A 16,902-nucleotide genomic window follows, 5' to 3' on the forward strand; every position below is an offset into this window, starting at 1 on the left:
AGAAGGACAGTATATAAAAACAAATAACCCAGTTCAGGAAGCACTGTAGTAATAGAAGTGCAGACTTCTCTAAGAAAATATCTAAAAATGTAATAGCCAAAAACATCTTTCCATCCCAGACTGTAAGCCCCTTATCTTTATTGCCCTTTATTTATAGTCTTTAAATCGTAGAGTCCAAGCCTTGAGGGTGCCAGAGTCTTTAAGAAAGAAAGAAATTGCTGTGCCATCTTAACAGCTGTACACAAGTTATTACAAGCAGAAGGGGTAAAACACAACCAGGGAAATAAAGCATGAGTGACATTGTAAGAATGGAGAGACATCATCCCCTTCTCCTTATGGTGACTTTTCCAGATTGAGATAGCGGAAGTGAAAAAAAAAAGAAGTGGGGGGGCTAACCAAGTGGGGCAGTATACAAGTGACACCATGGCGAATCACATCACAGCTTGTTGTTTCTGGTGCTGAAAGGGGTTTTATCACACGTTTGTGTTACCACTGCACTAAGCAAGTGCCAATACATAAGATTAAGGGCATGTAAGCCAATAATACATTATGTTTTTTCATGTGCTATTGTGGAGTCTAAATTCAAATAAGATACATAACACTGAGAAATAATCTGTTGCAAAGTAAAATGACTGTGCCATTGTTTACTTAAAGGAATAAAAGGCTGAAGGCTAGATGTAATATTGTATTAGTTGCCAAAATTGGTCACAAATTATACATCAACTTTTTGCGACCAGTATCTGATTTTGTAAACTAACCCACACACTATAAGGTTAAAATGCAAAAACACAATTTGCACAGCGGAAGAGCTGCCTAATGAATACTAAAAAGACATGTCGCAATTTGTGATCCTCAGGGACAGCTGGCCACCATCCTGATGTTTGCACTTTCAAATGCATTCCCATAAAGAATATGGCACTGATTTAAAGAGAAACATTTTAATTGTTGTTTCCGGTGCGGAGTACCAGTACGTATTTTTGAGGGCTGATGCTTATTTTTCTTACTCAAAAAGTTACTGCGAGTAAAAGACACATATGGGAAAGACGGAGAAAGAGAATAACAAAAAAGTGTCACAAAGGAAGAAAGCAGAAATCTGCAAGACTGAGCGGAAGGGCCAGGGACTGGCTTTAAATGTATTGAAGCAGCTCTAGATGGCTTCAGTATTATGCTGCCTTAGTATTCTGTGTTTGCACTTTCAATTGCAGCAGCCTCGTGTTTAAGAAGAGGGCTTTGGGCACCGGCACTTTTTTTTCATTTAAGAGAGACGTTTGACTTGTTTCCTCTTTTGGAGGGCCGGTGCTTATTTTGATGCCTCAAGCATTTACTGCGAGTAAAAGACACATATGGGCAACACGGAGAAAGAGAAAAACAAAAAAGCTTCACAATGGGCGAAAACAGAAAGCTGCAAGAGTGAGCTGAAGGGCCGGGGACTGGCTTTAAATGTATTGAAGAGGCCCGAGATGGCTTCAGTGTTACTGCCTTAGAATTCTGTGTTTGCACTTTTAATTGCAGCAGCGGCATGTTTAAGAAGAGGGCTTTGGGCACCAGCAAGTTTTTTTATTTACAGATTATGCACTGGAAAGCACAATGCCCTAAGTGACAAAATAAACATTTTATCTAGCAAGCGATCACCCCAGCCAGCCAGCCTGCTGATAAGCATAATTTATTAACCTGCTGTAACTCCTGTAAAAGCACAAACCTTATTCAAGGGGATTTCTCCTCTGGATGCTGCTTGTCCTGCGCTGCTGGAAAGGCGGGCAGTAAAACGTGTGTGCACGGTGGGAAAAGTAATTGTGAGCGCCCGCACAAGTGCACACCTTAAAGGGAACATTGTCTAGAAGTAATGACTGGATATATGATCTGTTGTGGTGGAATTTCCAGTCTGACGTATGTAGCATGCTCTCCCGGACTTGGTCCTTTCTTGCTTACTGAAAACAGATGTTGGCAGGAGAACAGAATAGACATCCTGAAGTGATGGGCTTATAATTGTGAGAGGGTATGGTGTACTGGACAAATGCAGGGCCTTTCAGCAACCAGACGTCAGATGGACCAGAGTTGTTTTGGCATCCTGTTCTCTCCCTTTCAACTGTGCCCACATTGTTACATGGGCACCTGTTACCTGTTATGCAGAACTTGACACTGTGATGCCACTGGATGACCACAAACCCCCACTCTGAGTATTCTATGGTCAACCTGATCATATCTGCCAATTCCAAGTCAGGTAAATATTTGCTCCTGGGAGGCATTTCACCTCATTCACCCTTAATTAGAGGATTGGAGAAGCTGGAGAGCTAATTCAAATTAGCCTCCATTCTGACTTCATCATTGAATTTGATTTTTAATACCCATGTAAAATAGTGGCCTCGTTATTTTTCCAGTTGGTCTCTTCCCTGAGTTAGAAATATTAGCATTTTAATCTGCAAACTGTTTTTCTACATGAGGCAGCTGTACCTTTCCCAGTGAAAATAGATTTTCTGAGCCTTGTCACTGCAGTACTATATTGCTAAAAACCTTCTCACTTTTAAATACAATGTACCCTATCTTATGGGCTACAAGGCTCTAGTGAGTGACTTGCGTATATTTAAAAGGGAGAATTTTTACTTTCAGAAGGGTAATTTTAACAAGTTTCACTCTAGGTTTTGCAGTGCAGCAGTCAGGCTAGACATGTTAGGCCTGCGGCTATGTTTATAATGCCACTGTAGCAGATGGCATACTAGGTGCTGAAGTCCACAAGTGTCATTTAAGTTCCAGGCCCTGTATACACTTTCTAAACTATAAACAAGGAGCCTGCAGGCAAGTTAAATGTGCCAGTCAGGACAGGTACTTTACTCTTGGCTTGCAGGAATAAAGTGTACAGGGTTCCTTAAAGTGCTCAACAAGAGTGTCCAGAAAAAGCAAACAATCTAGGGTGATCTTGCAGAGAAGATGGAGTTTCTAAGCACATCATAAAAAGCCACTATATAGCATACCACAGCACAGCATTCACAACCACACACATTCATATACCTCATCACATACGACTAGATCATGCTACATCTTCACTCTGTGCACTGGCTCCCAGTGCAGAAACATCATGTTAAAAGCACTTGTACTCACATACAAAGCCCTATACCTAGTAGGCCCTAGGTATCTTGCATCAGAGTTATTTTCTATTTCCCTGCTAGAAAGCTTCCTTCCTCTAACAGGGCATTACCCAAGGTGTCTAGAATACACTGTGCCAGAGCAGGGTGCAGTTCTTTCTCGCATCTGGGTCCCTCTGCTTAGAACATACTTCCTCTTAACCTCTGACTGGCGTAATCTAAGCAGAAACAGGATTGAAAACATGACTCTTTTCTCAAAGCTGAGCACTTTACCTGTGAGTAAAGCACTAGGACGCTCTTAGGATTAGCTGTGCACTCTACAAATTCTGATTCATCATATTATAATAGACCAAAACATGAAACACCACACATCATGCCACACTACCTCACACATTAAAGGCAACATCATGCCATCTAATGTTTCATCATACTGTATCACACCATCCAGTAACCTCATGACAGCACACCTCACTTTTCTACACAATTCCATTTCTCCCTGCATTACATCATCCACCACACAAACCATATCAAACAGCACCTTAACATACTACATCCATAATGACTGTCATGTAATGTCATTTCATCTCACTACGATGGAAGGTAGGAGTAGTCTGAAGGTTTGAGGGAGGTATTTGATAACCTGATGTCTAAATAATCAGCCTTTAATTGAAGGTTACAATATGATGGTTTGTGGCAATTTATGAAAGTTATCAAACATATAATGTTAGTCAATATTATATGTGGCTTGGCATGGCTTTCATGTCATAGTATATGTATTTGTGACTGCCAAATACATATGCCAGAAGGTAATACATATTTTGCTACTGTTGAGCCTAGTGACTTTGAATGTATAAATGCTGGAGTATGAGCAGAAACAGTCCTTGAACTTTATGGTAGATTTAAAGGGGATAATGATCTTGCTTCGTATATTCACGAAGTGAAGAGGGCTCATCCACTTTCTCAGAAACAAAAGCATCACTGTAGGGTTAAAGGCCTAGCAAATATGTTTTGGGAATAACCATGTCACCTTTCTGGAGAAAACAAGAAGGAGGAAGCCAGACCCACAGCAAGTAGCCCTGTATCACATCACACCATGTTCTTCACCTCATAAAAAAGTAAACAGCACATAATAACACTCTCAAACACATCCACCCACAGTGCAACATGCCATACTACATCACCAAATGCTGCATCACATCATACACTACTAATTGTACCACATCATATCACACTACAAAATACCATATGCAGTATGCACTACAACATGAAATGCATAATGTACCTTACCACACAACATTTCACATCAAAGAGGACTACCCAGTACCAAACCACACCTAATCATCACATCACACTAGACAATACCATATAGCATTGTACAACACCATAGCACATCACTGAAAGTCACGCTGTGCATCATGTAATATTTCATGACAGACCACACTAGACATCACATTTTGCACAATACTGTGCCTTATTACTGTAGAACAGTGGTTCCCAACCTGTGGTCTGGGAACCAGTGGGGGTCCACAAAGCCTCCTCAGTGGGTCCATGGCTGCTTAGAAAATGAAATAATATTACAAAATAGTAAAGTGTATTTAAATAAAGTTGCTCAATGTACAATTGAAAATTTTAAAATGTACTGTAAATGTCAAGAAAGTTGAAATTGGAGGCTAAAAATTAAATTAGTATCCACAGATTGATTTATGGTAGCAGTGAAGGTGCATCAAACAGAATACAGTATGGACGATGTGTGGCTTCGATTGAGTTTAGAAAAGCTCCAACCTTCCTATTGATATTGTATAGCATTTTCTTTAATTTATATGTGTTTGCAAATTAAATAAAATGTGTTATCATTTGTGTATGTATTTGATGAATGCTTGTTTCTGTATTTTTTGCGTATTGTTTAGCAATTCAAACCATCAACAATGTTTAGGCCCCAGCTTCCAGAGCATTCTAATAATGATTCAGTGGGGGTCCCCAGGTTCCAGTAATGATGAAGTGGGGATCCACAGAAGTCAAAAGATTGGGAAACACTGCTCTAGAACATGCCACGTCACGTTAAGCCACACCACTCATATTGCATTGAAACATTCACTGGCACAACATATATCTCACAAGCTGAACACTTACAAAAAGGTGGCCACTTCAGAACATATGCTGCATTTTATGCACTGAAATAACCTCAATACTGTATCAAACAAGCAAACTTGAGAGTACCTCAGCTGAAAGTGAGTGGTTCTTGTTTCTAGACACTATGGAGGCTACTTTACTCTAGTTTACAAGTCCCTTGTCCAGGAGGATCTTGAAGGCAAACGTCAGGCTGCAGGAGGAATTACCTCTAGATCAAATGCTTTGCTACCTTACCCTTTCGATGAAAACCCCTCCAATGTTAACTGACTTTGGTGATAGATCAGAAACAGAAACAGGATCATTGCTGATCACCCTTTAGGATGACTACCATAGTACAAACAAAAACCCAGGGCGATTTTTTATAAAGAAAGCTTAATGGTTCTAATTTATGAAGAGGAGCTTAAAGGCCAGTTAATAAAGAAAGAAAGTTTGTCTAGGTATAGTTATGACTGCAGAGTTCCTGTAGAGTGGTGAGGACATACCACATTAACCCACATATGCATTTTCCTTTTCTAATGTCTTGGTTACCTGTGATCATTCATTGAATTGCAACATCTGACATTCTGACAGTCATTTTGTTAGGCCTATATAGATGCAGGCTTCTAGAACTCTTCAGACTGTGATATACTCATTGACCCTTTCTCCTTTCTCTTCTATCTCCTTTGATCTATGCCAGGTGGAAAGTGTACCACAAAGGCTTTCCCAGATGCATTGATGCGGATGGCGTCAAGGAATTAGACTCGAACATTAAATACTCAATTAGCAAATTCATTACTTTTCTCATGAACAAGGAAACTTCGTAAGTATTTGGAGTTATTGTAATTAGATAAATAAATGTAGGTGTTTAAAAGAAGTAACTCATAAGAGAGAAAAAGTGATCCATTCCAAATGAGCCTATGTTTTAAAATCAACGATGCCCTTTATTCACTCCATATGGAAAGAAGAGTGAGGAAAAAACGTTTTGTCTTATTTCAAATCCCATTCTTTCATTGTAAGTCCAAAAAGGCATTCATTGCCTCCCATCTATGCTTTCACAGTTATGAGTTGTTCAGGTTGTGCACAGATTGCATGTTTTCACATTATGTACATGCTTCCTGTAGCAGGGCTACCCAAAAGGCCACACCTATCTAGTAGGTAATTTTAGTAGCTGTATGTACTCCTGTTTGGTCTTTAAAGATCTCCTATTATACTTACAATCAGAGCTTAAGCTGTTGCCCATCCCCAGAATCATGGGAGTATACAGCAATGCTCACAGACAAATAGCTAGGGCATGCTCAGCTGATGACTAGCACCCTTTATAAAAAATGGTCTACTTCAGGCAACAGTACCTCAGAAATATTTTAAATTTACCTATTTTACTTAGCAACAATTAGACAGAAAAATGGATGTGGAAACCGTACGAAGGACAGTCCCTACACCCATATAATTTTTTGACTCTAAACTATATATGCCTTGTGTTGTTAGTCTGCACACTTTGCCGTTTTTTCTTAATAATATCACAATTGTTTATGGATCATAATTACATTTTTGGGGAATTTATGTTATGCCCACTGGTTCAGGCCAGTCACTAATTTGATCAATGAAACGAAAAGTTTTTTTCTGTTATTTCTGAGTCCTTTCCGAACCCACTCCCCAAAATTATATTTTTTCATGACACCCTAGTAATATTATTGAATTGAAACTGGCTGCTTTATAGTTATATGCAAATTCAACTTTGGAATAAAAAGTACTTCCAAAGTCTTAAATGACAGTATTTTTACATATAAGTCACCCCTAAGGTGTGCCCTAAGTACCCCTAGGGTTGGTTGCCATGTAACTATAAGCAGGGAGCCTATAAAGATTGTTTTATAAGCCCTGGTGAGGTAAAATAGCCAATTTGTTTTCCCTCACTGTAGTGAATAGGCTCTCCATAAGCTAAAATGGGGAGACTTTATTTTAGTTAATAAGGTCTCCAAAGGAGCAAGGTATGGCAACTTTGGTCTCAAATTAATTATTATAATAAATCAGACAACTTGCCATTTTTGGATTTAGTATAACTAGTTCACGGAAACAGTTTTAAGACCTTTCCTAAAAGTATCAGTTTCAGATCTGCAGTCTCTTTGTCTGATTGGCCAGCCTCCGGCAGCCTGGCCAGGCTACCTTGATGATGTGGGAAGTGGCCTGGGCTGAACACAAAGGAAGTGCCTGGGGAAGGATATATGCCTTAGCTGATGGTGAAACAGGATGAGGGGAGAGCAGCCAAACTGGTTTTCAAAGGAGGGAATGACATTTGAAGCAGCTCAGGACCTCCCCTATTTCCTGCCACCCCAGACAATTAGGTGCCCTCTTGATTAGATTAGGAGAGGGCAGGAGAGATGTGTGTTTTGGATTTTGGGGTGGGCTTAGCCAGACCTAACCTCCAACATTCAGTTTCTGTCATTTTGGATTTTTAAGGAATGTTGCTCCCTGAGATTGATTTTTGCCACACTTCCCAGGAAGTGGTCATCCAAGAGGGTAGTGGCCTGTCTGTGATTGGTCAGCTGCCCTCCCCCCTACTTTCCACCCCAGGAGCAAGGATACATTTGGCAGAGCTGCACCCACACCTCATATCCCTGCTGGAAGAAGATACTGGAGAAGAAGGACTTCCCTGCTGGACCCTTGGCCTGCACTTGGACACTGCACTCACAAGGACTGCACCAGCTGCACACTTTGGACTTCAATAAGAAAATGACGTTTCCTTGCTTCTGCAACTCCAGGAATGGACTCCCTGTAAGCTACAGGTACAAAGGAGCTGCCCGGAGTCCCCTGCATCAAGTCCCACAAGAAGAGCCCATCTGACCAGCATCCAGTGACCATTTTAGGATTCTGACTAGGTGCATTCTGGGAATTGTAGTCCCAACTTCCCAGTAGCAACTCAAAAAGGACCTCTGGAAGAAGATCCAGACATTTGGAGACATTTGGAGCAACCATTGTAAACTGTTCCATAAGTTGAAGAGGTACAGTGTGAGAGTTGTAGTCCCAGACCCCAAGAGGCAAACCAGATCCTCTGAACCCTTGTGCTATGGACCACTTTTCTGTATCAAGAAACACTTCTGAAAGTAAGTGTAACAGTGTTACATCATAGATGGCCTGATCTTTGGACATTGTCCTTGTCCAGTGTGACCTTTCCTAACCCTTTGAGCGCTATTTACTAGAAGTACTTTTAATCTTTAAGAATTCATATCTCTGGTTCCCTACATTGGATTTATGTCATTCTAGTGTCATTTTAAAGATACACATGTACTCTGCCTCTATGCATTGGTGTTGGATTTTTATTATGTTTTGTGTTTTATTTATTTACTGTTTTGTGATTTTTAAAATCTTCATACACTTGTCTCCTAAGTTAAGCTTTGTCGCTCATTGCCAAGCTACCAAGGGTTGAGCTGAGTTTAATTTATTGAGACCTAACTGAACCTAAGCGAGTGTTAGTATCTGAATGCTATGTGTAGGTACTTACCTGCTTACCGATAATCCACTTTCCAACAATTGGGAAAATCCATCTGTTGAAAAACCACTGAGCACAATAATGAAATATACTTTTGTTGTGCATTGTATGTGTTATGATGTGAAGGATATCAATAATTCCATCTTTCTATCATGCACCTAGATCTCTGGAAATTAAATTGCAAGGCTTATCTGGATGTAAGGAGTCATGGGAATCATTTGAGGACATCAGAAGGATTTTTTGGACCCATAAATCTGCTACGGCAGGTAGGTTTTTTTTCCTTGACCATGGTTGGAGAGTGGAACAGGTGTGTGGGTGTCTGCCAACTTCTCTTAAACAATCGCTGATTACTGAGAGTTGTCTGGCAGTCCTGCCCTACTTACTGAGTCTTGATAATTTAAGGATTACCCATTTTCTAACATTAAGTGGTGTTTTTATCATTATAAACAAAATCATTTATGTATATGTTTCTGGCTGGCTCGCTTGTTCCATTCACAAGTGGCCCATGGCTGTTGATTCCTTTTACTTCCCACAGGATAGAGGAAAGTTTAGTTTTGCAGGCAGCACATACATGAGACATATTAGCATGTGAAACCCATAAGCAAATCACTGTTTAACTGGATTAAGCACCGTGATTTATGCAGCCGGTGGACTTAAAAATTATTGGGATGCGTTGGTCAGGCTAAATAGCAAGTCTACAATATCAGCCGGCCTGAGGAACAGCCACAGCTGTACTATGTGTAAGTACATGACAGCATTCTTTGTGTGTGTCTGTGCAATGTACATGTTAAAGACGCATGCTGTGGTTGCTTCTTTTCAATGTAGTGACATGAAACATGTGATGTATTTATGGAATTAACTTGATGAAATCCCAGAGCAGCCTCTTGCATCCAGGTCTCCCATCCAACTGTCCTGGTACAATTGATAATATAGATTGATAGTCCCCCGTAGCAGGGCTACACTGGCCATTAAAGGCCTGCTCCAGTGTAAAAGGCCCAAGCCAAAGGGACAGGGCCTTTAACAAGGGAGCGGGCCTTTAATAGCCTGCATATCCCAGGTAGAGTGGCTTATAAAGCTACTAGAACATTCTGCCTCAGGAGGGAAGAATATTTTAATTAGTAAAACAAACTCATGGAGCCCAAGGGGGTTAAAATCCCCTGTGCTCCAAAGCCTTTTTTTCATACCTCTTGCTATGTTACAGCTAACAGTCTATGCAGGGCCAGGCTGTTAGCTATTGAACATTCACAGCAAGAGCTGTGAAAGGGGGCTGAAGTCAGCCCCTGGTTCTCCTGAGCTTGGCGGAACTGCTTTTTGTGGCTCAGCCAAGGAGGCCCATGAGCTGAGCAGCATTCACCCCTCTCTCCTTCTGAAGCCCCAGCAATACTGAGCTTCAGTAGGAGGAAAGAGTGAAGGCTGCGAGTGTCCTCATGCACGACCTTTGCCTTTCTCTTTTGTATGCCTAAATAATATATTTTCGAGAGGCATAGGAAAGAAAAAGGCAATTGGTGTGTATTAGGGCATTGAAATGTTGAGAGCAGCAGGCCTATAACAGTTCATAAGGGCTGCTGCTGCTCCATTGTCTTTAAATGGAGTTTTCAACATTAAAATGTTCTATTATTCTGAAAGCATCTCAAGTGTTCTAGCAAGAAACCTAACTTGCTGAACATTCCTTACAACATCATGCATGGTTGAAAGTGCCCATCACCCAGCTCACTAGTCTGACTTTGATTTTTGTGACTCTCTTCCATGTTATTGCTCACCATATGTATGGTTCTCAAAGATGTGCCTCATTGTGCCCTCCTTGACAAGCTGGCATATCTACATCTCTAGTATTAAATCATTCAATATGTATAGCCACTTATAAAGTGTGCCTGGTATGCCGGTGGTTTGAGGGAAAATATGGTGGCATGTTAGTTTGTCTTTATGCCCAGTGGGAACTGTGGGCCACAAGGCAAAGATTTTCTTATTTGCCTTAATCCCCATAATGGTGTGCTGCTTTCTTCAGCCACACCACTTATGCCACTCACAACAGCAACGTGGATGGCTGGTGTACTGCATCTTTTGGTGGCAGAAGACAATTTATTAACTCCTTTCCTTCCTAATGTTCACCACTCCCCAATGTGAATGCCATTGGCAACAAAGCTAATGATTGACAGGCCTGGCCTCCTGCTGCGTTTTATGTATGCAGTCCTGTTGCTTGATAGAGAAATCAATTAAAAGCTAGTAGTACATGAGAGTGTGAAAGTGCCTGATGCAAAACCATCTCACAATATTATAGTATTATGTTTGGGTTCAGTTTTCATTAATTTTATTCTGGAGAGAGATCTAAAGTAGTCTCCAACCTGAACTACAAATACAATTTACATAATTTCATTTTGTAAACAATGATAGCTGAATATATTTAAATCAACATTTAGGTGAAATGCTGCTTACTTCTTCTGCACCATGTTCCACAGAGGAAAAAACTCTCAACATCTGGTAGGAATTTGAAGTATCATATAGAAGTTGTTATGCACTCTTAGTAGCTGCCATTTTCCTCTATTCCTCTGAAAACATGTATGATGAAGTTGCAGTTAGACTTGATGATAGCAGACTCTGTATCCTGAAACCCACTTGTCCTACTAGGGTTTGTCAGAGATGTCCCAAACTGGCATTCAACACTTATTGGCAATTTTGCAACTCATTGCAAAAAGAAGGGTTGCTGTCCATTGGGGCAGCAGGGGTAGCTATAAACTATTAAATTGGCTTACAGATATGGCCTACTGTCAGGAACGCATTGAGGATTATTGGGCACTGGTGCCTGTGAGAACTCGCCCCAAAGACATCTGAATCCCCTTCAGTATATATTTGTGTCTCTGAATGGATCAAGGGTCTCTCTCCCTGGCGCAGGACTGCACAGATATAACACCTATGGCATTGCCATAATCACTTGTTTGTCCCATATCATTTATATGTCCTTGACTATGTGTCACTGCATTTAACATAAACTGAGCAGTCCATATGTAACCTTGGGAACTTCAATGAGTGTTTGTTTGCTGCATTGATGTATCTTGCTTCACTGCATATTGAAAATTCATAAAAAGAAGCTGAAGTTTTAAAAGCAGCCACACAGAATTGTGACAATACCCCATTGAAACTAGGATACTTCAAGAGGAACCACATACTTGATGTTTAGTTGTCTACATTCCTTAAACGATGTTCCATATCAAAACAAGTGTAATGTTCCTCTTTTCTACTTGGTTTTGATAGCCCCTACTCAGAGAAATTATTGTACAAACCCTTCATCCATATTAAGATGAAGAGAATACTTTGAGTGAGTGAGTAACATTAATTTTGAAAAATGTTTGTAAAGCCCAGGAAAATTGTTTTCCGTACTCTAGCATTAAACAGAAAGCTAAGGAGATTTTAAAAGTGTGCTATGCTGCTTTTTTTGTCAAACAGATTAAATACCAACCTGAATGTAATTAAAAAATTCTTCGGACTACTTGGGTGCAATAAATGTTTGATAGAAAACCATGGTACCAAATCATACATTATGTTGTGGAATGCACTATGTGCAAGATCCTTTTGATGGCATTATAGATTCAGAGTTTTCAAAGACATTGAAATAACTCATTGGTGATGTTGAAGAATGTGACTGTGGAGCTAACTTATGGTAAAGTATAAGGACAATTAAAAATGCCTTTAACTTGGAATTAATTAAAATCAATTACCTTATTTTGAATTTTTATTTTTTAGTTTGTTTAAATTCAAATATGTTATTAACATACTTTATAATGATACATATACAAAATATGTACAATTGTTATACTTTTTTCAGATTAATTTATATGCATTTATTTTTTCACTAAATTAAATAATTTAATTGAACATTATTTTCTAAGAGGTTTATTTTCAGCACCTACCTCCATTATTTTCGATGGCAGAGTGTTGCAGTACCAGTGGTTGGCCGTGTGTTCTTCTGGACATACCACTTTTTTTTTAGTAGTAACTTACACTCTCAGTTTGTCAATTCCTAAAAGTAGTAAACGTACTCATCTGTTTAAATTTACTCAAAAGAATGTTACTTCTATGAATCAGGCCCTTAGACCTAAAAAGGAAATACAATTTGACAAACATTTCCTAATGTAAAGAAAGTAACATTTTACAAATGTACAATTCAGAGGTTTCAGCATACCGGCAAAATGTTCAACAAAACTTTGCATTTTATCTCTATTAATTGATAGTAATACCTCTATCTTTCCACATAAAGTCAAGATTGTGTAGCGAGGAATCAGACTATGAAAAAGCCCAAATTATATGGACTATTTTCAGAAAAGGGATTTTCAAATTAATATATCAACACAGCACTAATTTGAGTACAACTGACTCAGCATATTGAGTTATTGAAAATCTACAGAAACAAGATAAGATCAAAAACTGCTATTGTACAATCAATCTGATTTGTGACTGAAGCAAGCCAAATATTTAAAACTCCTAACAAACATTAAAACCTTTTTGAGACTGGATCCACGTATTAAAAAATATGTTGGAACACAACCACAATTGACATATAAATGGAACAAACTCCTGAGCAATATCCTCAATTGAAGTTATACTACGGCATACCAAAGCACACAAGCAGAAATACAAACATTAATTCTAATAAATCTGAAGGCTTTCTGCAAATGTTGGAATTAGAATTGCAATTGTGCAAAATAAGGATCTGACTTATGCCATGGCCAAACACTTGATGACACACAATGAAGCTAGCTGGACAGATATGAAATCTTTGGAATTGCAAGTATTGACAGTAATGAGAGGGGAGGAGACCGAGAGCTAAAACTAAGACGGTTAGTATCTCGATTCATAACACAGGTAAGGACCAAAAGCCCGAGGGGCCTTAATGGGGATGAGGAACTTCACTACCACTTATAATCCAAGATGCAAAAACATGTATATGACTACATACTATACAGACTGATTACTATAGAATAAGAATGGATATATCTAGTAACAATCAGATTATTTCCCAATTTGTGTTATTGAGAAAATAGCAGAGTGAATGTAAGAGTAACATCTATAGAGAGCGAAAGAACTGTAATTCTTGTGATTTATAATTGTGGTGAGACGAGTGGACCGTCTATATTAGGATTATTGTCAAAGATAGTTAACATCATTTGAGGGTATTGTTCTCCTTTATGGATCCAATTTATAGATTTCTAAATTAGGAAAAATATATTTTTTGTAGACTTCTGTATAGATTAACACTATTAACACTCTATTGGTTGTAATTTTGTGAATGATGCTATCCTTTGATTTGAAGAATTAGTTTTTAAAGGCACTACATGTTCAATAATGCACTATCGTGGGTAGTCGGGAAAAGAATATAAATAGTAGACATTGAAAAAATACTTAGTTACTGTGAACAAGACCAGCAGGTCGAAACACGTCAGTGGTGATGGTTGCTGATTCTTATGACTGCTAATAAAAAGCAAGTATAATAACTCTCCTGGAGTGCAGCGTAACAGTTGTTATCAACTGTTTGTTTTGAATATATATATATGAATATATATATATATATATATATATATATATATATATATATATATATATATTCCAGCAAGCTCGGTGCATACTCATTCAGCATGTCCTAAATAGTAGACCACAAACCACGGCTCGTATTTTTGCAGTGTGCATTTTTTAATTCAGAATGGCAGAAAAATCTCTAGGCATTTCAGAGCTTCAGCTCCTTGGTCACAAGAATAATTAATCTAAAAGCCATATATATAGGCATGGGGAAAAGAGTTTTGGCCCCTCCACTTTGCCAAAGTTATTAGCAAAACAGGAAATGTTTTTTCTATGGAAAATAGGTCCTAACTGTAGCTCCCTAGCAGCGACTGCCACTATATATATATATATATATATATATATATATATATATATATATAGTGTATATATATTCTGCAGTCCAAGGACCGCCACCTCCCTGGAGCTTTATGGGAAATGGATGTGGGGTGGTCTGCCTGGTCCCCCCTCAGAGCCCAGGATTTTTCTTTTTTTTTTTTTGCTGTCAGGGGAACAAGTTATAGTTACCTTAGGGCACAAGTTATAGGTACTTCAGATAACTCTAACTATAAAAGGTGAATTTCTATTGTTTTGTACGTTTAAAATGTGAGCCTAACTATAATGTCCCTGTAACCTTTGTTTTTTTAAGTGAGCATATATATATAACATCTACATCAAAACATCAAAACATGGGTCAGGGATTGTTTTTGTCATTTTACAGCTTGAAAAGGATGGCACTGGGCCAATGCTATGTTTAAAGAAAAGATTTTGCTATATAACTGCCAAAAGACTTTGGGCCAGATGTAGTTAGGGAAAAATTAGCGACTCGCAAATTGCGATTCTTTGCGACTCGCAATTTCCGACTCGCTAACTTCAATGCAAGTAGAAAATGCAAGGACAGTTTGCGACTCGCACACGGAGTCGCACCGCAGATAGCGAGTCCGCTGTTTGCAAGGTTGCTTTTTGCGACCGCGCAAAAAAAGGACACGCAATTTGCGAGTGGGTGTCGCAATTTGCGAGTGTGCAGAAAATTGAATGCAGGTGCTGCAGAACACTCTGGAAAACACTTCCTGGCACATGATGATGAGATCACAGCCAGGAAGTTTACAAATACACCTGGGAGGAGGGAGGACCACACCCATTTCAACTTCAGCACAGCAAACAAACAGAGCTCCTGCAACCATGCCTGAAAACCCAAGGAAGAGGAAACTTAGGTTTGCTGAAAAAGAGTTGGAGGTGCTGACTGAGGAGTGCTGTCAGCACCATGACCAGAAGTTTGGTAAGGCAGCCCTCACCGTGCCAGAGACAGAGAAGAGAAGACTCTGGCAGGAGATCCAGGACAAAGTCAACTCCCTGGGGGTCAGCACCGGAGTGTGGAAGAATTGAAAAAAGGTGGTACGACCTGTGCTCCCGGACCAAGGAGAGGGTGGCAGAGCGGCTCCGGGAGATGAGAGGCACAGGAGGGGGACCATCGACAGTACCACCACCCACACCCCCGGAGGAAAGGGTAGAAGAGACACTAGAGCCTGAGGCTGTAAGCAGGATGGGAGATCTGGACACCTCTGAGGCAGGACCATCAACCGGTGAGTACATGTGACATGCATGTACCCTCATTAATGCCTTACCCCCACCCACCTTGTACACAGGAGCATGCACAACCAAAATAGCTCAATTTCAGAGTAGCAACACCAGAATGATGCATTATGGGCAATGTAGTCAAGTAGGCAGTTCATAGTCAATAGTTTATTAGGAAGTTGATAACAGATAGTAGATACTGACAGTGTGTTCCCTATGTCCCACAGGTCTCCCACAAGACACCCCCACCAGCCCAAGCAGCCAGGGGCCACTGGCCAGCCAGCAGGCACATGAGGGAACAGGACCAGCCACCACTGCGACCTGCATCACCGACACCATTTCCCCTCAGGAAACACCTGTTGCAGTAGTGGTGTGTGAGCCTGCACCAGGTACAAGCCAGAGTGCCATGGGAGACATCACAGGGCCTCCACCGCATCGCAGGTGACGTGGAACACCATCCTCAGAGCGGCAGGCAGAGTCAGGGGATGCTTCCACATCACAAACCGAGGCCGCACTCCTACGGGGTCAGCGCCTGCAAACACAGGAATTAAGGAGGATTAGTGGGGCATTGCTGCGCATGGAGGGCAATCATGGCAACAGTATGCAGCTGGTACATTCAGAGTTGCAGGTGATCAGTTCCAACATGGGTGACCTTGAACTCTTCATGCGCCAACTAGTGGCAGGACTGCTAACGCAGACTGAGAGTGCAGGGCGCAGGGACCGCCAGCTGCTGAACCGCCTGGACAGGATGTTCTCCTCAATAGTAAGGCTGGCTGTGAACACAACAGGTCTGTCTAGGCGCACAGTCAGCCTCCAGGTGGACATGGGCCACTTTGCTCGTGACGTGGCATGGGGACTGGGCCATCTCAGCCATGCTATAGACCTCATGGAGGCACGGCAGGTGGTCAGGGGCACAGGCGACATGCCACAGGACAGTGAGGAGGGCTCCACTGTCAGCAGTGTCTCTGCCGGTGACACCAGGGTGCTTCGCAGTGGAAGCACAAGGCAGGGCACTGCTGACCCCCCTAGTACCAGCCATGCTGGCCGTGCCCACCGTAGGGTCTGAGCTCAACACAGTTCTGGGGTTGGGGCACATGACGTCAATGT

General features: G+C 40.6%; 1 protein-coding gene across 1 annotated transcript in view; it reads left to right on the top strand.

Moving 5' to 3' along the window:
- The window catches only part of LOC138268101 (hydroperoxide isomerase ALOXE3-like), a 343,013-nt gene that overhangs the window by 166,063 nt on the left and 160,048 nt on the right, over positions 1 to 16,902 (top strand). The window contains exons 4-5 of the mRNA XM_069217476.1: positions 5,887 to 6,009; positions 8,836 to 8,939. Coding sequence (XP_069073577.1) covers positions 5,887 to 6,009; positions 8,836 to 8,939 — 227 coding nt within the window. The remainder of the gene's footprint in view (positions 1 to 5,886; positions 6,010 to 8,835; positions 8,940 to 16,902) is intronic.

This window comes from Pleurodeles waltl, chromosome 12 (genome assembly GCF_031143425.1).
Source record: "Pleurodeles waltl isolate 20211129_DDA chromosome 12, aPleWal1.hap1.20221129, whole genome shotgun sequence".
NCBI lineage: Eukaryota > Metazoa > Chordata > Amphibia > Caudata > Salamandridae > Pleurodeles > Pleurodeles waltl.